The following is a 22268-nucleotide window of genomic DNA, read 5'->3' on the forward strand; positions in this document are numbered from 1 at the left end:
ACAAACACACCAGGGCAATGAACTGTGTGTATATTTAATCTCTGCTCTAATTGAAGCCTCCTGTGCTTTGCAGTGACTCACAGACATCCACACTTCAGTATCTCCTCCATCAAATTATACACTTATTGGACCTTTTTCAGGGAAATGATGTCGTACTCAAAGAGAAAAGCCTGAATCTCAGAAGAAAAATCCTTTAAAATAAGAAAAAAAAGCACTGACTCACCCAAATTATCTTTGAATGGTCTCAATTCAAAACACACATAGTTTTAACTTTTTATAAAAAAAAAAAAATCTTTTGATGGTATTAAATGAAATAAAAATTATGTGTAAAGTAAAAATCATGCAATTTTTATTTCATTTAATAGCATTAGAAAATAACACACACAAATATATATATATATATATATATATATATATATATATATATATATATATATATATATATATATATATATTTATATTTTCAATTGAATATATAGATATGCATTTTTTTATTTTAACTTAGTATATATTGTTTATTTTATTTGATATCATCACAAAAAGTATGTATGTATTTGTTTATACATATATATATATTTATACATACATATATATATATATATATATATATATATATATATATATGAAATAAAGGTTACATAAGCAATTAATTATACATATTTATGCACTGTATATTTATTAATATATATTAAATACGTGTTTTTAATTAAATATATAGATATGCATTTTTATTTGTATTTTATTTTAACTTTGTATATCATTTTTTTTGTATTTGATATCATCACAAAAAGTATGTACGTATATTCGTTTGTATATATATATATATATATATATATATATATGAAATAAAAATATTAACCAGCTAATAAAAATGTTATTATATATACATATATACATATACATATATATATATACATATACATATATATATATATATATATATATATATATATATATATATATATATATATATATATATATATATATATATATATATATATATATATATATATATGAAATAAAAATATTAACTGGCTAATTAAAAAATATTATATATACATATATACATACATGTGTACATATATATATATATATATATATATATATATATATGTATATATATATATATATATATATATATATATATGTATATTCGTTTATATATACTGTATATATATATATATATATATATATATATATATATATATGAAATAAAAATATTAACTCGCTAATTAAAAAAATATTATATATACATATATACATACATGTGTACATATATATATATATATATATATATATATATATATATATATATACATATGTATATGTATATATGTATTAATATGTATTTATTTATATTTTCAATTGAATATATAGAAATGCATTTTTTTATTTTAACTTAGTATATATTGTTTATTTTATTTGATATCATCACAAAAAGTATGTATGTATTCCTTTATATGTATATATATATATATATATATATATATATATATATATATATATATATATATATATATGAAATAAAGGTTAAATAAGCAATTAATTATACATATATATACACTGTATATTTATTAATATGTATTTAGTATATGTTTTTAATTAGATATGCATCTTTAATTTTATTTTATTTTAACTTTGTACATAATTTTTATTGTATTTGATATCATCACAAAAAGTATGTATGTATATTCGTTTATATATATATATATATATATATATATATATATATATATATATATATATATATATATAAACGAATATATATATATATATATATATATATATATATATATATATATATATATATATATATATATATATATATATATATATATATATATATATATATATATAGGGACGGCGTGGCGCAGTGTAAGAATGGCCGTGCGCGACCCGAGGGTCCCTGGTTCAATCCCCACCTAGTACCAACTTCGTCATGTCCGTTGTGTCCTGAGCAAGACACTTCACCCTTGCTCCTGATGGGTGCTGGTTAGCGCCTTGCATGGCAGCTTCCTCCATCAGTGTGTGAATGGGTAAATGTGGAAGTAGTGTCAAAGCGCTTTGAGTACCTTGAAGGTAGAAAAGCGCTATACAAGTACAACCCATTTATCATTTATATAAATATTAACCGGCTAATAAAAAAATTATAATATATACATATATACATACATGTGTACATATGTATGAAAATAAATTATATTTAAAAAAATTAATTTCAGATCTTTGCGTGTGCGCGCGCGTGTTATTTTAAAAATAACACAATGCATACCGGTCTAGCCAGTAACCATGAGTTAATGACCTTCGCATCCGGAGGGTGGCAGTATTGCACTAATACAGTTTGCATCCGCCGGTTAACAAAGAAGAAGAAGAAGAAGAAGAAGAAGAAGAAAAAGAAGCAACCCGGAAAAACAGCTGGAGAAGAGTCAGTCATGTATTGTACACAGCAGCGCTAAAACGCAGCAAAACAGGTGCGTCTTGCTTTTATTCATTCATTTTTATGTCACAATCATCAACGCTAAATATTATTTAAAAAAATCTTCCTCCATACACTTTTATTCCAGCGCATGACGACAGACAAAGCTAATATATGTCCTTGTTTCGCCCACTTCTTCAATTCAGCATCAGATCATTTATTTTCAGTTTTTTTTTTGCACCTAAATCATTGTTTTTCAGCTGTGTTTTAGACGTTAAATGATGAGTCAGTTGCTCTTTTTCCAAAGTTTTTTGGGACGGAAGTCAAAACAAGTCAAGTATTTGTTGAAAATACTATAATGTTGACATTCATTTGACATTTTAATGCACGCGTTTTGTCCCTCGCAGATTCGCCATTTTTCTGCTTTTAGTGTTTTTGGTCTTCTACTTTTCCCAATCCACACACTATGTTGTTGCGGGAAATACACTATAATGCCAAAAGTATTTAGCCACCTGCCTTGACTCACATATGAACCTAACCCATAGGGATCAATATGATGTCGGTCCACCTTTTGCAGCTATTACAGCTTCAACACTTCTGGGAAGGCTGTCCACAAGGTTGCAGAGTGTGTTTATAGGAATTTTCCACCATTCTTCCAAAAGCGCATTGGTGAGGTCACACACTGATGAAGGCCTGGCTCTCAGTCTCCGTTCTAATTCATCCCCAAGGTGTTCTATCGGGTTCAGGTCAGGACTCTGTGCAGGCCAGTCAAGTTCATCCACACCAGACTCTGTCATCCATGTCTTTATGGACATTGCTTTTCACTATAGACAGCGATTTTAAAACTTGACAAACAAGTCAATGGCGTTTTAAAATCGTGTTTTTATCATCTTCGTCTTTTAGCAAAGATAAAACCGTTTTTTGTCTTTTTAACCTTTTTGAACAAGTCGTGCATGCTTTTATTTCAAGTGGCCTGGACTACTGCAATGCACTTTATGCTGGCATTAGCCAAAAAGCTCTCTCCCGGATTCAGTTGGTGAAGAACGCGGCAGCACGACTTTTAACAGGGGCCAGGAGACGCCAGCATATAACCCCAATTCTTCAGAGTTTGCACTGGCTCGCTGTTCATTTTAGAATTGATTTTAAAACCTTGCTGTTTGTTTTTAAAGTTTTACATGGACTGGCACCTCATCCAAATTTACACTCCTGCGTGCGCTCTGAGGTCCGAGAGCCAGCTCCAGCGTGTGGTGCCCAAGACCAGACTTAAAACCAGGGGAGACAGGGGCCTTCTCTATGGTCGGCCCTAAGCTCTGGAACACTCATTTTTTATTTATTTTACTTTCAACATAACTCCTTAGATTAACTTCAGATCTATCCGTCAATTAAAGTTTTTTTTATGTTTGTTTTATTTTTGCCATTTTTGTCACAGAAAACACAAAATATGCAATATTTTCCCCCAAAAATATATTAAAGTGGAATAATTGATGTGAAGTATTAAGAGCCTTCAATAGATCAATAATTCATAACATTGATTTTGATTCATTTATTTTTTGAGTAATGAAAATAAAATAAAAAAATCACACTGAAATTACTGGGGACCCAAAAGGGTCCTGCTAAAAAAAAGTGTTAAAAATAAGTCATACATTTTTTATTTATTTTACTTTCAACATAACTCCTTAGATTAACTTCAGATCTATCCGTCAATTAAAGTTTTTTTTATGTTTGTTTTATTTTTGCCGTTTTTGTCATAGAAAACACAAAATATATGCAATATTTTCCCCAAAAAATATATTAAAGTGGAATAATTGATGTGAAGTATTAAGAGCCTTCACTAGATCAATAATTAATAACATTGATTTGGATTCATTTATTTTTTGAGTAATGAAAATAAAATAAAAAAATCACACTGAAATTCCTGGGGACCCAAAAGGGTCCCACTTAAAAGAAAAATGCTAAAATAAGTCGTAAATGTATTTATTTTTGTTTTACTTTCAACATAACTCTCTAAATCAACTTGAGATCTATCCGTCAATTAAAAGTTGTTTTATTTTTTTCCAATTTTTTTGTTTTTGTTTGTTCTCTTCCATTTTTGTCATAGAAAACACAAACTATGCAATATTTTCCCCCAAAATATATTAAAGTGGAATAATTTATGTGTAGTATTAAGAGCCTTCAATAGATCAATAATTCATAACATTGATTTTTGATTCATTTATTTTTTGAGCAATGAAAATAAAATAAAAAAATCACACTGAAATTATTGTGGACCCAAAAGGGTCCCGCTTAAAAAAAAGTGCTAAAATAATTCATACATTTTTATTTTTATTTTACTTTCAACATAACTATACTATATCCGTCAATTAAAGTTTTTTTTGTATATTTTTTATATTTGTTTTGTTTGTTTTTGCCATTTTTGTCATAGAAAACACAAAATATGCAATATTTTACCCAAAAATATATTAAAGGTGAGTAATTGATGTGAAGTATTAAGAGCCTTCAATAGGTCAATACTTCATAACCTGCTGGCCCCACTATGGACTGGACTCTCACGACTATGTTAGATCCACTAAGGACTGTTCTTTCACAATATTATGTCACTCGACATCCATTGCTTTCTGTCTCCCCTAGAGAGGGGGGGTTACCCACATATGCGGTTTCTCATAGTCATTCACATCGACGTCCCTTATGTGGGCTCTGTACCGAGGATGTTGTTGTGGCTTGTACAGCCCTTTGAGACTTTTGTGATTTAGGGCTATATAAATAAACATTGATTGATTGATTGATGTCCACATCGAGAGGAGCCAGATGAGGTGGTTCGGGCATCTGGTCAGGATGCCACCCGTACGCCTCCTTAGGGAGGTGTTTCGGGCACGTCCGACCGGTAGGAGGCCACGGGGAAGACCCAGGACACGTTGGGAAGACTATCTTTCCCGGCTGGCCTGGGAACGCCTCGGGATCCCCCGGGAGGAGCTGGACGAAGTGGCTGGGGAGAGGGAAGTCTGGGCTTCCCTGCTTAGGCTGCTGCCCCCGCGACCCGACCTCGGATAAGCACAAGAAGATGGATGGATGGATGTTCATACAGGACTTTAGATGGATTTTGTCCAAAAAACAGTAGTTTTACACTAATTTGTTAAGATTTGGTACAACATTTACACAGATATTCTCGCAAGACTAATCAGATTTTGTACAAAATGTACACATTGATCTTCTCAAAAGACTTTAGTAGGATTTTGTACAAAATACAGTAGATTTTACTCAAATTTTATCAGGATTTTGTACCAAATTTACACAGATTTTCTCGCAAGACTTTAGTCAGATTTTGTACAAAAATTTCTACATTGATTTTTTTTTTAAAGACTAGTATAATTTTGTATAAACTGCAATATTCCAAGGTTTCTCATAGTCATTCTCATTGACATCCCACTGGGTTGAGTTTTTCCTTGCCCTTATGTGGGATCTGAACTAGGGATGTCCCGATCCAGGTTTTTGCACTTCCGATCCGATACCGATATTGTTTTTGCATTTCCGATCCGATACCGATACTGACCGATACTGGCCTATCCGAGCATGTATTAAAGTTTAAAGTTATTTAGCCTACTTAGTTGTCAGAATCATGTTGAAAAGGGTTTTAGTACTCTTGATAACAACTAGCCAGCTGAATTAGGGGAGTTTGAATAATACACAATGGTTGGTAACAAGAAACTGACCTGTTTATTCAAGGATAAACACAAAATAGACAAAATTATACATGACAAACAGAAATGGCATCATTGAATTCGGGCTGGGCGATATGGCCTTTTTTTAATATTGCGATATTTTAAGGCCATATTGCGATACACAATATATATCTCGATATTTTGCCTTAGCCTTGAATGAACACTTGATGCATATAATCACAGCAGTATGATGATTCTATGTGTTTTGATTGATTGATTGAGACTTTTATTAGTAGGTTGCACAGTGAAGTACATATTCCGTACAATTGACCACTAAATGGTAACACCCGAATAAGTTTATCAACTTGTTTAAGTCCACAATGATACAGATATATACTATCATCATAATACAGTCATCACACAAGATAATCACATTGAATTATTTACATTATTTATAATCCGGGGTGTGGAGGGGGGCGCCTGATGTAAGTGTCAAAAAGACAGCCAAAAGAGTTTGATATGAGAATAAATCTAAAGTTAAAATATAGGGTAGAAATGCACCCATTTGCAGGAAATGTAGTCTTGATTTTCAAAATGTTCTTTCAAGGCTTGCATGTCTACATTAAAACATTCTTCTTCATACTGCATTAATATATGCTACTTTTAAACTTTCATGCAGAGAAGTAAATCACATCTAAAAAAATCACTAATTTTTTCATACGGTGTTGATCTGGAAATTTTTGCCTCGGCATTTTGATGGTGTGGACGTGTGGCACCGAATGGAGATAAGCGTCTCGACAGACGTCACAATATTTGAACAATGATGACGAAAACTGTTGTCTCTGTCGTGTCCGTGTGTCAAAAATTGTCATGCGCTTATTTTTTTATTTGATTTTGTGCGTGGCATATAATTGCTATGCGCAGAGGACGCTTAAACAGTGCGCAATTGCACAGGCGAGCACCTTAGAGGGAGCGTTGCTCGCACGGCTGCGCTAACATCACAGCTAACGTTAGCCATGCTGCTACCTCTCTGCTCGGGGAGGACGTATACGTATGTGACGTATGACGTGACTGTATGTGACGTGTGTAAGAAGGTGCGCTTGCTGTCTGTGAGAGGGAGACACAGGAAAGAGTCAGAAGAGCCTGTCGTGTAATGCCAGCAGCTAAAATCAACTGCGTGAGAATTGTGGATGTGTTGAAGGTGTGCTGGAAAATGCGGAACGGAAATTACAGAGCAGCAGAAAAGTGGAATGTATTATTTAAATCGGTGTGTTGGAAAACACGGACCGGAGTTTTTTTTTTAAACTGGATCTGGATCGGCATTTTCCCATGCTTTGCCGATACGCAATTTTTGGCAAATATCGGCAGCCGATCCGATCCAAATATCGGATCGGGACATCCCTAATCTGAACCGAGGATGTCGTTGAGGCTTGTGCAGCCCTTTGAGACACTTGTGATTTAGGGCTATATAAGTGAACATTGATTGATTGATTGATTGATAAATCTTACCACTGTTTTTGTGTTTTTGGTGTTCAGTTTTGTGTGTCCTCATTTTAGAGCAGCCATGACGTGCTCTTGCCCTCGCCTGTGCTCCCGCTCGTCGGCCTACACGCTGGCCTTGGGCGTGGGTTTTGTCACCCTGGGCACGAGTCGCATCCTGCTGCTTAAATTCTCCGCCAACGCCGGTAAGCGGCAACAGAATGTGCCTTGGTCGTCAACCGTCGTGTTTAAAAAAAAACAAAAAACTTTTTGGTTTGTAACGTGCAGAGAACAAATACGACTTCCTGCCGGCATCTGTCAACTTGCTGGCGGAGGCGCTGAAGCTGGTCTTCTGCCTTATCATGTCAGTCAGGGTGTTCATCCAAGGTAAACACGGACGCCGTTGTTGTCTTTCTCATTGTGTTTGCATTTGTGATTATGAGTGTTTGTTTTTTACTCCTTTCAGAGGGGCGCTCATGCAGAGAGCTTCGCTTGTCCTCTGTCTTGTCTCTCCTCGGAACTCTTAAGTGGGCGATCCCTGCTTTCCTCTACTTCCTTGACAACCTTATCATCTTCTACGTCATGACCTACCTACAGCCTGTAAGTCACTTTCTCGGCCTTGTTCACACTCATTGGACGCCTCACTGCTACTAAATTACCCTAAACATATCGGATCTTATTTTTGTTGTCTGGCCAAGAAGATTTGGTTGTCTTCCGTGTCCCTCAGTTTTATCTCCAAGTTGTTGTTGTTCTTGTCCTCAGGCCATGGCTGTCCTGTTCTCCAACTTTGTTATCCTCACCACGGCTGTTCTCTTCAGGATTGTTCTAAAGTAAGCAACCACTTACTCAAACAAAAGAGTGCTCCTGTGTCCTTAAAAAAAACAGCCGAGCCCTCATTTACAGAGGTTGTTTGACTAGTTCTTGGCAAGTGAAGTGAAGTATTAAGAGCCTTCAATAGGTCAATAATTCATAACATTGATTTTGATTCATTTATTTTTTGAGCAATGACAATAAAATGAAAAATCACACTGAAATTATTGGGGACCCAAAAGGGTCCTGCTAAAAAAAAGTGTTAAAAATAAGTCATACATTTTTTATTTATTTTACTTTCAACATAACTCCTTAGATTAACTTCAGATCTATCCGTCAATTAAAGTTTTTATTATATTTGTTTTATTTTTTGCCATTTTTGTCATAGAAAACACAAAATATGCAATATTTTCCCCAAAAAATATATTAAAGTGGACTAATTGATGTGAAGTATTAAAAGCCTTCAATAGATCAATAATTCATAACATTGATTTTGATTCATTTATTTTTTGAGTAATGAAAATAAAATAAAAAAATCACACTGAAATTCCTGGGGACCCAAAAGGGTCCCGCTTAAAAGAAAAGTGCTAAAATAAGTCGTAAATGTATTTATTTTTGTTTTACTTTCAACATAACTCTCTAAATCAACTTGAGATCTATCCGTCAATTAAAAGTTGTTTTATTTTTTTCCAATTTTTTGTTTGTTTGTTTGTTCTCTTCTGTTTTTGTCATAGAAAACACAAACTATGCAATATTTTCCCCCAAAATATATTAAAGTGGAATAATTTATGTGTAGTATTAAGAGCCTTCAATAGATCAATAATTCATAACATTGATTTTTGATTCATTTATTTTTTGAGCAATGAAAATAAAATAAAAAATCACACTGAAATTATTGGGGACCCAAAAGGGTCCTGCTAAAAAAAGTGTTAAAAATAAGTCATACATTTTTATTTTATTTTACTTTCAACATAACTCCTTAGATTAACTTCAGATCTATCCGTCAATTAAAGTTTTTATTATATTTGTTTTATTTTTTGCCATTTTTGTCATAGAAAACACAAAATATGCAATATTTTCCCCCAAAAATATATTAAAGTGGACTAATTGATGTGAAGTATTAAGAGCCTTCAATAGATCAATAATTCATAACATTGATTTTGATTCATTTATTTTTTGAGTAATGAAAATAAAATAAAAAAATCACACTGAAATTTCCTGGGGACCCAAAAGGGTCCCGCTTAAAAGAAAAGTGCTAAAATAAGTCGTAAATGTATTTATTTTTGTTTTACTTTCAACATAACTCTCTAAATCAACTTGAGATCTATCCGTCAATTAAAAGTTGTTTTATTTTTTTCCAATTTTTTTTGTTTTTGTTTGTTCTCTTCCGTTTTTGTCATAGAAAACACAAACTATGCAATATTTTCCCCCAAAATATATTAAAGTGGAATAATTTATGTGTAGTATTAAGAGCCTTCAATAGATCAATAATTCACAACATTGATTTTTGATTCATTTATTTTTTGAGCAATGAAAATAAAATAAAAAATCACACTGAAATTATTGTGGACCCAAAAGGGTACCGCTTAAAAAAAAAAGTGCTAAAATAATTCATACATTTTTATTTTTATTTTACTTTCAACATAACTCCCTAGATTACCTTCAGATTTATCCGTCAATTAAAGTTTTTTTTTGTATATTTTTTATATTTGTTTTGTTTGTTTTTGCCATTTTTGTCATAGAAAACACAAAATATGCAATATTTTACCCAAAAAGATATTAAAGGTGAGTAATTGCTGTGAAGTATTAAGAGCCTTCAATAGATCAATAATTCATAACATTGATTTTGATTCATTTATTTTTTGAGTAATGAAAATAAAATAAAAAAATCCCACTGAAATTCCTGGGGACCCAAAAGGGTCCCGCTTAAAAGAAAAGTGCTAAAATAAGTCGTAAATGTATTTTTGTTTTACTTTCAACATAACTCTCTAAATCAACTTGAGATCTATCCGTCAATTAAGAGTTGTTTTATTTTTTTCCAATTTTTGTTTTTTTTGTTTGTTCTCTTCCATTTTTGTCATAGAAAACACAAACTATGCAATATTTTCCCCCAAAATATATTAAAGTGGAATAATTTATGTGTAGTATTAAGAGCCTTCAATAGATCAATAATTCATAACATTTATTTTTGATTCATTTATTTTTTGAGCAATGAAAATAAAATAAAAAATCACACTGAAATTATCGGGGACCCAAAAGGGTCCTGCTAAAAAAAAGTGTTAAAAATAAGTCATACATTTTTTTATTTTTTTTTACTTTCAACATAACTCCTTAAATTAACTTCAGATCTATCCGTCAATTAAAGTTTTTATTATATTTGTTTTATTTTTTGCCATTTTTGTCATAGAAAACACAAAATATGCAATATTTTCCCCCAAAAATATATTAAAGTGGAATAATTGATGTGAAGTATTAAGAGCCTTCAATAGAACAATAATTCATAACATTGATTTTTGATTCATTTATTTTTTGAGTAATGAAAATAAAATAAAAAAATCACACTGAAATTCCTGGGGACCCAAAAGGGTCCCGCTTAAAAGAAAAGTGCTAAAATAAGTCGTAAATGTATTTATTTTTGTTTTATTTTCAACATAACTCTCTAAATCAACTTGAGATCTATCTGTCAATTAAAAGTTGTTTTATTTTTTCCAATTCTTTTTTGTTTTTGTTTGTTCTCTTCCATTTTTGTCATAGAAAACACAAACTATGCAATATTTTCCCCCAAAATATATTAAAGTGGAATAATTTATGTGTAGTATTAAGAGCCTTCAATAGATCAATAATTCACAACATTGATTTTTGATTCATTTATTTTTTGAGCAATGAAAATAAAATAAAAAATCACACTGAAATTATTGTGGACCCAAAAGGGTACCGCTTAAAAAAAAAGTGCTAAAATAATTCATACATTTTTATTTTTATTTTACTTTCAACATAACTCCCTAGATTACCTTCAGATTTATCCGTCAATTAAAGTTTTTTTTTGTATATTTTTTATATTTGTTTTGTTTGTTTTTGCCATTTTTGTCATAGAAAACACAAAATATGCAATATTTTACCCAAAAATATATTAAAGGTGAGTAATTGATGTGAAGTATTAAGATCCTTCAATAGGTCAATACTTTATAACCTGCTGGCCCCACTATGGACTGGACTCTCACGACTATGTTAGATCCACTAAGGACTGTTCTTTCACAATATTATGTCACTCGACATCCATTGCTTTCTGTCTCCCCTAGAGAGTGGTTTTCCAAAAAAATTTCACCAACTACCACCTTTTAGAAAACACTTGGCACTCCCAAGTATCACCATAATGACCAACATTAAAACACAGTAGCACACGAGGCTTAAGTATTCATTAAATACAAGGCAGTGTTTATTTTTAACAAGTATATTTAATATTTTTGGCCAATCTAACATTACACATAATTTGAACAGTTACACTGTGTCTGAATATAGGAAACAAAACACTGTACTTCAATCAAGTGATTCTTTGGCGTACCACCACATGGAGCCTGCATACCACTAGTAGCAAAATGGTGTATAAAGACAGTACAGCCAACGAAACAACAGGCACCATTAGAGATGTCCGATAATATCGGACTGCCGATATCATCGGCCGATAAATGCTTTAAAATTTAATATCGGAAATTATCGGTATCGGTTTCAAAAAGTAAAATGTATGACTTTTTAAAACGCGGACGTAGGGAGAAGTACAGAGCGCCAATACACCTTAAAGGCACTGCCTTCGCGTGCCGGCCCAATCACATAATATCTACGGCTTTTCACACACACAAGTGAATGCAATGCAAAATTGGTCAAGAGCCTCCTCATGCTCTCTCAGGGAGAGCATGTCCCAAATTCCAAGCTGCTGTTTTGAGGCATGTTAAAAAAAATAATGCACTTTGTGACTTCAATAATAAATATGGCAGTGCCATGTTGGCATTTTTTTCCATAACTTGAGTTGATTTATTTTGGAAAACCTTGTTACATTGTTTAATGCATCCAGCGGGGCATCACAACAAAATTAGGCATAATAATGTGTTAATTCCACCACTGTATATATCGGTATCGGTTGATATTGGAATCGGTAATTAAGAGTTGGGGAATATCGGCAAAAAAGCCATTATCGGACATCTCTAGGCGCCATGATTGCTACCAAGGAGGTGTGCGGCTTAGTTTTTCTGACGAAATAAACCAAAATAATATGTTTATATACAGTACAGGCCAAAAGTTTGGACACACCTTCTCATTCAATGCGTTTTCTTTATTTTCATGACTATTTACATTGTAGATTGTCACTGAAGGCATCCCAACTATGAATGAACACATGTGGAGTTATGTACTTTACAAAAAAAGGTGAAATAACCGAAAACATGTTTTATATTCTAGTTTCTTCTAACTTTTAACGTCCGCACTGTTTTTATTTTTATTGTCTGCATTTTAATTTTGCTTTTATTTTCTTTCATTTAACTTTGTTGTCTGTGAAGCACTTTGAGTCTGCCTTGTGTATGAAAAGTGCTATACAAATAGTTGCCTTGCTTTGCCTTCTTCAAAATAGCCACCCTTTGCTCTAATTACTTTTTCGCACACTCTTGGCATTCTCTCGATGACCTTCAAGAGGTAGTCACCTGAAATGGTTTTCACTTCACAGGTGTGCTTGAAGCTCATCAAGAGTGTGCAAAGCAGTAATCAGAGCAAAGAATGGCTTTTTTTAAGGAACTAGAATATAAAACATGTTTTCAATTATTTCACATTTTGTTGTTTAGTACACAATTCCACATGTTTTCATTCATAGTTGTGATGCCTTCAGTGACAATCTTCAATATAATAATATTGTATTTAATATAATATTTATAATATAATATAATATTTATGATTTATAATATTGTATTTTAATATGATTTTATGATTACATCGATATTTTTTAGCATCACAAAATCTTTTTTCATTTAAAAAAAATTCATATTATGTTTATAAACTCAGTAAATATGTCCCTGGACACATGAGGACTTAAATTATGACCAATGTATGATCCTGTAACTCCTTGGTATCGGATTGATACCCAAATTTGTGGTCTCATCCAGAACTAATGTATAGTATCAAAAAACAGAAGAATAAGTGATTATTACATTTTAACAGAAGTGTAGATAGAACATGTTGAAAGAGAAAGTAAGCAGATATTAACAGTAAATGAACAAGTAGATTATTAATTCATTTTCTATCACTTGTCCTTAATAATGTTGACAAAATAATAGAATGGAAAATGACACAAAATGTTACTGCATATGTCATCAGACTAATTAGGAGCCTTTGTTTGCTTACTTACTACTAAAAGACAAGTTGTCTTGTATATTCACTATTTTATTTAACAACAAAATTGCAATAAGAAACATATGTTTAATTTACCTTAAGATTTTTTGTTAAAATAAAGCCAATAATGCCATTTTTTGTGGTCCCCTTGATTTAGAAAAGTATCCATTCATCCATCCATCCATTTTCTACCGCTTGTCCCTTTTGGGGTCGCGGGGGGTCGCTGGAGCCTATCTCAGCTGCATTCGGGCGGAGGACGGGGTACACCCTGGACAAGTCGCCACCTCATCACAAGGCCAACACAGATAGACAGACAACATTCACACTCACATTCACACACTAGGGCCAATTTTATAAAAGTATCGAAATACATTTTGGTACCGGTACAAAAATATTGGTTTCGGGACAACCCTATAAGGCACACTGTCGATTTTTGAGAAAATGAAAGGGTTTTAAGTGCGCCCTATTGTCCAAAAAATACGGTGATAGAAAATGCATAAACCGTATTTTTCGGAGTAAAAGTCGCACCGGCCGAAAATGCATAATAAAGAAGGAAAAAAACATAAATAAGTCGCACTGGAGTATAAGTCGCATTTTTTGGGGAAATGTATTTGATAAAAGCCAACACCAAGAATAGACATTTGAAAGACAATTTAAAATAAATAAAGAATAGTGACCAACAGGCTGAATAAGTGTACGTTATATGAGGCATAAATAACCAACTGGTATGTTAACGTAACATATTGTGGTAAGAGTCATTCAAATAACTATAACATATAGAACATGCTATACGTTTACCAAACAATCTGTCACTCCTAATCGCTAAATCTCATGAAATCTTATACGTCTAGTCCAGGGGTCGGCAACCCGCGGCTCCGGAGCCGCATGCGGCTCTTTGATCACTCTGATGCGGCTCAGCAGCTTACTTGCTGAACCCCCCAATTTTCCCGTGAGACTTCCGGATTTCAGTGCCTCTCGCAGAAAACTCCCGGGATTAATATTCACCGATTTTCACCCTTACAGCTATAATAAGGGCGTGCCATGACGGTACAACATCATGGCACAACATTTGGCGCTCTCTACAACCTGTATTAAAGCGTGCCAGCCCAACACTTTTTATACAATATACATCTTTTGTTTGCACACGTACGTGACAGCAAGGCATACTTTGTCAACAGCCACACAGGATACACTGACGGTGACCATATAAAACAACTTTAACACTCTTACTAATAATGCGCCACACTTTGAACCAAAACCAAACAAGAATGACAAACACATTTCGGGAGAACATCTGCACCTTAACACAACATAAACACAACAGAACAAACACCCAGAATCCCATGCAGCCCTGACTCTTCCGGGCTACATTATACACCCCTGCTACCACCAAACCCCGCCCCCACCCCAACCCTGCTCCCTCACACATCAACCCCCCCCACTCCCCCTCTGTGCGTCGGTTGAAGTGGGCGGGGTTGGGCAGCGGGGGTGTATAATGTATCCCGGAAGAGTTAGGGCTGCATGGGATTCTGGGTATTTGTCCTGTTGTGTTTATGTTGTGTTACGGTGCAGATGTTCTCCCGAAATGTGTTTGTCATTCTTGTTTGGTGTGGGTTCACAGTGTGGCGCATTATTAGTAAGAGTGTTATAGTTATTTTTATACCGCCACCGTCAGTGTAACCTGTGTGGTTGTTGACTAACTATGCCTTGCTGTCACCTACGTGAGCAAGCGGAAACGCCATACAACGTGTGACTGATCAGGCACGCTGGTTGTAGTGGGTGCTATATGCTGTACCATCACGGCACGCATGACGCTGGCAAGCGCCATTAATTTAAAACCTGCGCGCCGCACCAGCTTTCAAATTCCATACAAAGGTGTGGGCAGCGTGTCTGAGACCCCTGGTTTATACATAGCACAAAGCAAAAAAAAAACTTTGTATGCAGTGTTATTTCATTTAAATTTTCAAAAAATGTTTGCGGCTCCCATTGTTTTCTATAATTTGCGAAACTGGTCACAATGGCTCTTTGACTGGTAAAGGTTGCCGACCCCTGGTCTAGTCTCTTACGTGAATGAGATAAATAATATTATAATGTGTTAATAATTTCACACATAAGTCGCTCCTGAGTATAAGTCGCACCCCCGGCCAAACTATGAAAAAAACTGCGACTTATAGTCCGAAAAATACGGTACATTATGTAGCGTTGATGAATTGATTTTGGTTTTTTTATCTATTTTTATTAATTTGACAGTTTATGTCAAACTGTCAGCTGTCACTCTACAACTCGCATGCACACCCACAAAAAAACAGACACAAACGGATGTCGAAGCCCACCCTTAGGTGTCACTGTTTCACAAACAGAACTCTTAACATTGCAATAAGCATCAGGGTGGTTATGTAAACCATACTTGCCAACCCTCCCGGATTTTCCGGGAGACTCCCGAAATTCAGCACCTCTCCCGAAAACCTCCCGGGACAAATTTTCTCCCGAAAATCTCCCGAAATTCAGGCGGCGCTGGAGGCCACGCCCCCTCCAGCTCCATGCGGACCTGAGTCAGTTTTCCCACAATATAAAGAACGTCTACAGTAAAGCAGTCCGTCTGCCGTAAACAGCAATGTTGTGACACTCTTAAACAGGACAATACTGCCATCTAGTGCATTTGATGAAAGCACTTTTGTGCGTGCCACACAGCAATGCATGATCAGAGAGGGTGTTCAGCATGGTTAGAAAGATAGTGACAGAGAATAGAACAAGGATGGAAAATTCAACCCTTAACTCAACAATGAGTAGATGAGTGTTATGTGTGTGTATATGTGTAAATAAATGAACACTGAAATTCAAGTATTTATTTTATTTATATATATATATATATAAATATATATATATATATGTGTGTGTGTATATATATATATATATATATATATATATATATATATATATATATATATATATATATATATATATAGCTAGAATTCACTGAAAGTCAATTATTTCTTATATATATATATATATATTTATATATATATCCATCCATCCATCCATTTTCTACCGCTTATTCCCTTCGGGGTTGCGGGGATATATATATATATATATATATATATATATATATATATATATATATATATATGTATATATATATATATATATGAAATACTTGACTTGGTGAATTCTAGCTGTAAATATACTCCTCCCCTCTTAACCACGCCCCCACCCCAACCACGCCCACCCCCCACCTCCCGAAATTGGAGGTCTCAAGGTTGGCAAGTATGATGTAAACAAGTAAATAAATAGGAAAATAATGTCTAGGAAACACTGGAATCATTGGCGAGCTTTGAACGTTTCCGTGTTTCTCCTCCTTCCACCACCAGGCGGCGTCTGTCCTGGGTGCAGTGGGCAGCGTTGGTCATGCTCTTTCTGTCCATCGTCTCCTTGACAACAGGATCAGGGTCCAGCCAGAAGTCCGTGTCCGTGCTTGGTGTCCACTCCAACTCCCTCTCCAGCCCGTCCAACTCCTGCCGGCTGTACACGCAGCTGCTGGAGCAGATGAAGAACAGCAGGTGGCGTCTTAGCGACACCGTCTCTATAAAGACAGCAGGGACGTGAGTTTTTAACGTTCCTCCCCCACAGCGCCAACGGCTCGTGGTTGTCCGCCCTGCCCGGCCAAGCGTGGAGGGACAGCCTGTTGGAGAAGCTGCGCTTCCTGGGCGTGGGCCACATCCTGCTCCTCCTGCAGTGCTTCATCTCGGCCATGGCCAACATCTACAACGAGAAGATCTTCAAGGAAGGAGACCAGCTCACCGAGAGCATCTTCCTCCAGAGCAGCAAACTGTGAGGCGTCGCCGCAGCAACATCTAAAGACAACAGGTGGCATCTATTGACTTTATTTTTCTCCAACATCGCAGGTATGCCTTTGGCTTGATGTTTAATGGATTGACCCTTGTCACTGGTCCAGAGGCTCGGGGTCTCACCGTCCACTGTGGCCTCCTTCATGGACATAACGTCTACTCTCTCGCTCTGGTGGTGGTCACTGGTGAGTAGCACATAAATATTGCTATTATAAATCAAAACTGAGCATGGTTTTCTTTGTAAATACATATTTTTCCCATATAGCTTTTGTGTTCAAAATAATAAATGGCTACTATGTGGACATGGGCCTAGTGAAGTTGCAGAGTTGTATCAGTAGGTGGCACTGTAGTACCGCCAAATATTATCGTGGTGGTGGAGATCTGCACTGCAGAATATTTTCATTACAGCATGATTGGAATAGTATTGTTTTATTTGGTTGCATACTACTATTTTATACATATGTTTCAATGATATAACCAGAAATCATCATACTATTTTTTAATTTAATAATATTATTGCTGGTATAATAATGTCTATTATTAATATAACCAAAATATTAAGTATTTATATTATGAATTGATATAATATTAAAATGTAACATTTTTAAACAAATTTATGTATGAGGTATTTAATGTGCTTTGTTTACCAGTTTTATTCAATATACTGTATTGATTTTATTACTTGTATATTTATCTGTACATTTAATTTATTTATTTATTTAACTATTTAGAAAAATATATACATACATTAATACAGTATTATGTATACTATATTTATCAAATGATTATAGCCTGTCAATAGGGATGTGAATCTTTGGGCAACTAACGATTCAATGCGATTCCGATTCCTGGTGTGGCAATTCGATTCAGAATCGATTCTCGGTTCAGAATCGATTCTTGATTCAACACGATTCTCAATTCAAACAGATACTTGCAATGTATTATTTGGTATAATAATTATAAGGAAACTTTTGCAAAACAGGTTACAGGTTAGAAAAGCTACCTCTGGTTGCTTGGAGATGGCCAAGAATTATATAAAAAAAAAAAAAGTATCTTATTACGGGACGGCGTGGCGAAGTTGGTAGAGTGGCCGTGCCAGCAATCGGAGGGTTGCTGGTTACTGGGGTTCAATCCCCATCTTCTACCATCCTAGTCACGTCCGTTGTGTCCTTGGGCAAGACACTTCACCCTTGCTCCTGATGGGTGCTGGTTAGCGCCTTGCATGGCAGCTCCCGCCATCAGTGTGTGAATGTGGAAATACTGTCAAAAGCGCTTTCAGTACCTTGAAGGTAGAAAAGCGCTATACAAGTATAACCCATTTATTTATTTATTTTAAAAAATGGTTTTAAATAACCAATTTTTAAAATTATGAATCAATTAAGAATCGCGATTTGGATGTGAATCTTTTTTTTTTTTTTTTGCTCTGCAAGCTGTTAACATATTATTGTTCAAAATATTTAATTATTAATATTTAATAAAGTATGATGACAATTATTTTAATTGTGTCTGAATAAATCTGTAATTATTTTTATTGCATATGGTAATAATTAATGTATATTTTTGATATAAATAGCTCTTTGACCGCGTCAGTCAAATAGGATTTTTTTTTTAGGGCATTTTATCAGATGATGCTGTACCTAATTAAGTGGCAAGGCTGGTGAAAATGGTGTTGTGAGTAAATATAATGTTTTACTAGACCAGGGGTCGGCAACCTTTACCACTCAAAGAGCCATTTTGACCCGTTTCACAAAATAAAGAAAACAATGGGAGCCACAAAACTCTTTTGAAATTTATAATGAAAAAATAACACTGCATACAAAGTTTTTTTTTGCTTTGTGCTATGTATAAAGCAGGGGTCTCAGACACGCAGCCCGCACCTTAATATGAAAATTTAATGTTAGTGCGGCCTGCGAGTTTTATATGAATGCCGCTTGACAGCATCACACTTGCCAACCCTCCCAATTTTTCCGGGAGACCCCTGAATTTCAGAGCAACTATTCTCTCGAATGTCTGCTGATTTTCACCCAAACAACAATAATAAGGGCGTGCTATGATGGCAATGCCTTTAGCGCCCTCTACAATCTGTACAAACAGCTTGCCAGCCCAGTCACATGTTGTATGCGGCTTCTGCAGACACACATAAGTGACTGCAAGGCATACTTGTTCAACAGCCATACAGGTCACACGTTTAAACAACTTTAACACTCTTACTAACATGCGCCACACTGTGAACCCACACCCAACAAGAATGACAAACACATTTCGGCATACTTGCCAACCTTGAGACCTCCGATTTCGGGAGGTGGGGGGAGGGGGTGGGCGTGGTCGGGGGGCGTGGTTGGGGGCGTGGCTAAAAGGGGAGGAGTATATTTACAGCTAGAATTCACCAAGTCAAGTATTTCATATATATATATATATATATATATATATATATATATATATATATATAACAAATACTTGACGTTCAGTGAATTCTAGCTATATATATATATATATATATATATTTATTTTATTATATGTATATATATATATATATATATATATATATATATATATATATATATATATATATATATATATATATATATATATATATGTATGTATATACACATATTAATTTTATTATATATATATATATATATATATACTTGAATTTCAGTATTCATTTATTTACACATATACACACACATAACACTCATCTACTCATTGTTGAGTTAAGGGTTGAATTGTCCATCCTTGTTCTATTCTCTGTCACTATTTTTCGAACCATGCTGAACTCTGATGATGCATTGCTGTGTGGCACGCACAAAAGTGCTTTCATCAAATGCACTAGATGGCAGTATTGTCCTGTTTAAGAGTGTCACAACATTGCTGTTTTCGGCAGATGAACTGCTTTACTGTATACAAAAACGTGACTGCTGTTGTTGTGTGTTGTTACCGCGCTGGGAGGACGTTAACTTAACTGCCTAACAATAAACCCACATAAGAAACCAAGAACTCGCCCTCCATCATTCTACAATTATAACGTGATTGGGCAGGTATGCTGGTTATATTGTGGGTTAGCCTGAATTTCGGGAGATTTTCGGGAGAAAATTTGTCCCGGGAGGTTTTCGGGAGAGGCGCTGAATTTCGGGAGTCTCCCGGAAAATCCGGGAGGGTTGGCAAGTATGCATTTCGGGAGAACATCTGCACCGTAACACAACATAAACACAACAGAACAAATACCCAGAATCCCATGCATCCCTAACTCTTCCGGGCTACATTATACACCCCCGCTACCACCAACCCCCCCTCCGTGCGTCGGTTGAGGTGGGCGGGGTTTGGTGGTAGCGTGGGTGTATAATGTAGCCCGGCACTGAAATCCGGAAACCTCCCGGTAAAATCAGCTGAGCCGCATCAGAGTGATCAAAGAGCCGCGGGTTGCAGACCCCTGTACTAGACTAAAAGTAATTGTCAGTGCTTTATGATGCATGCTAATGACAGCACCTGAGCCTTCAAAATCAATTGTTCCTCTCTGCCAGCTGCCCTGGGTCTATTCGTGGCCTTCATCTTGAAGTTCCGAGACAACATGTTCCACGTGCTGTCGGGCCAGATCACCACGGTCCTGGTCACCGCCCTCTCCCTCTTGCTCTTCGACTTCCACCCTTCTCTGGACTTCTTCCTGCAGGCTCCCATGGTCCTACTGGCCATCTTTATCTACAACGCCAGCAGGCCCCGGGACCTGGAGTACAGCCTTCAGCAGGAAAAACTGCGGGTCATCAACGGGGAGGTGTTAAAGAGGTCCAGAGGGGTAAGAAGGGCAAAACACACACACTTGTTAAGTTGTCCGTGGGAATGGGACTTGATGTATTTTGTGCCTTTTTAAAAAATTTCTTCAGGAGTTGTAGGTATTTTAGGAGAAAAAGCAACATTCTCACCAGTGCGATTGTGCATGAAACACGTACAGTAGAGTATCGACACTACTGCTAAAATCACCTTCGCTGTCTCCAGCGTTAAACGATGTACTTTTAGCTGGACTCCCTGAACGCACCACTTCTGCGTTTCAGGACGGCGAGGAGTTGGAGCTGCTGACAAAGACCAACACGGACAGCGATTCCGAAGAGTCGTCTTTGTAGCGCACAGGAGTGTTCAAGTAGGAAAAATGTTGTCTTCTCGTGGCTGGCCCAGCGCAGGGCCGAGTTACAACGTCGGTGCCGTGATGAACTCGTGACAGGTTTGTCTTGTCCTGCGGTCCAACCTCAGTAAGGAAGGGACGTAAGTCTTCTGCTGTATTTCGTTCCATTTGGAATCCTCATCCATTTTTTTTTTCAAATCTTTGCAATCGTGAGTCAATTTTGAGGAACGTGACCAATCTAATATTTCAAAAACGTTTGCATCTTAAGGCAAAGAACAACAAATATTTCTTTTTTGTGATCATTTTTGTCCTGTCGCACTGCAAGTATTATTTTTTTGAGTATTTATGTATTAAAAATGAAGCCTTTGTTTGTGCCGCTTGTGCTAAATGGCTAATAAACGGCAAGTATTCTGCATGTTTGGTATTAGATTGTGACAGGAGAAAAGGAACATGATGATTTGAAAACATGCTTTTCTGTTAAAAGATTCCTGCAGAACTTCAGAGCCAAATCCAACCGTAAACTTATTTATGAGCGTTAACATGTCTTAATCCTGATAATTGAATGCACTAAATGG

At 35.3% G+C, this 22268-nt stretch overlaps 1 protein-coding gene across 2 annotated transcripts; it reads left to right on the top strand.

Annotated features, from left to right (window-relative positions):
• Nucleotides 1-2375: 2375 nt before the first annotated feature.
• Nucleotides 2376-22108, top strand: slc35a5 (solute carrier family 35 member A5). Of its 2 annotated transcripts, none has more exons than XM_061970520.2 (10): nt 2376-2471; nt 7609-7757; nt 7840-7938; nt 8018-8151; nt 8314-8381; nt 17103-17291; nt 17362-17562; nt 17637-17764; nt 21101-21369; nt 21626-22108. In XM_061970520.2, the coding sequence occupies exons 2-10, from the start codon at nt 7637-7639 to the stop codon at nt 21692-21694; spliced, it is 1278 nt and encodes a 425-aa protein (XP_061826504.2). In that variant the 5' UTR covers nt 2376-2471; nt 7609-7636; the 3' UTR covers nt 21695-22108. The 2 variants fall into 2 exon arrangements, with proteins under 2 accessions (XP_061826504.2, XP_061826505.2); XM_061970521.2 differs by having other exon boundaries at nt 2379-2471; nt 7630-7757.
• Nucleotides 22109-22268: the final 160 nt, after the last annotated feature.

The sequence above is a fragment of the Nerophis lumbriciformis genome, linkage group LG13 (assembly GCF_033978685.3).
Source record: "Nerophis lumbriciformis linkage group LG13, RoL_Nlum_v2.1, whole genome shotgun sequence".
NCBI lineage: Eukaryota > Metazoa > Chordata > Actinopteri > Syngnathiformes > Syngnathidae > Nerophis > Nerophis lumbriciformis.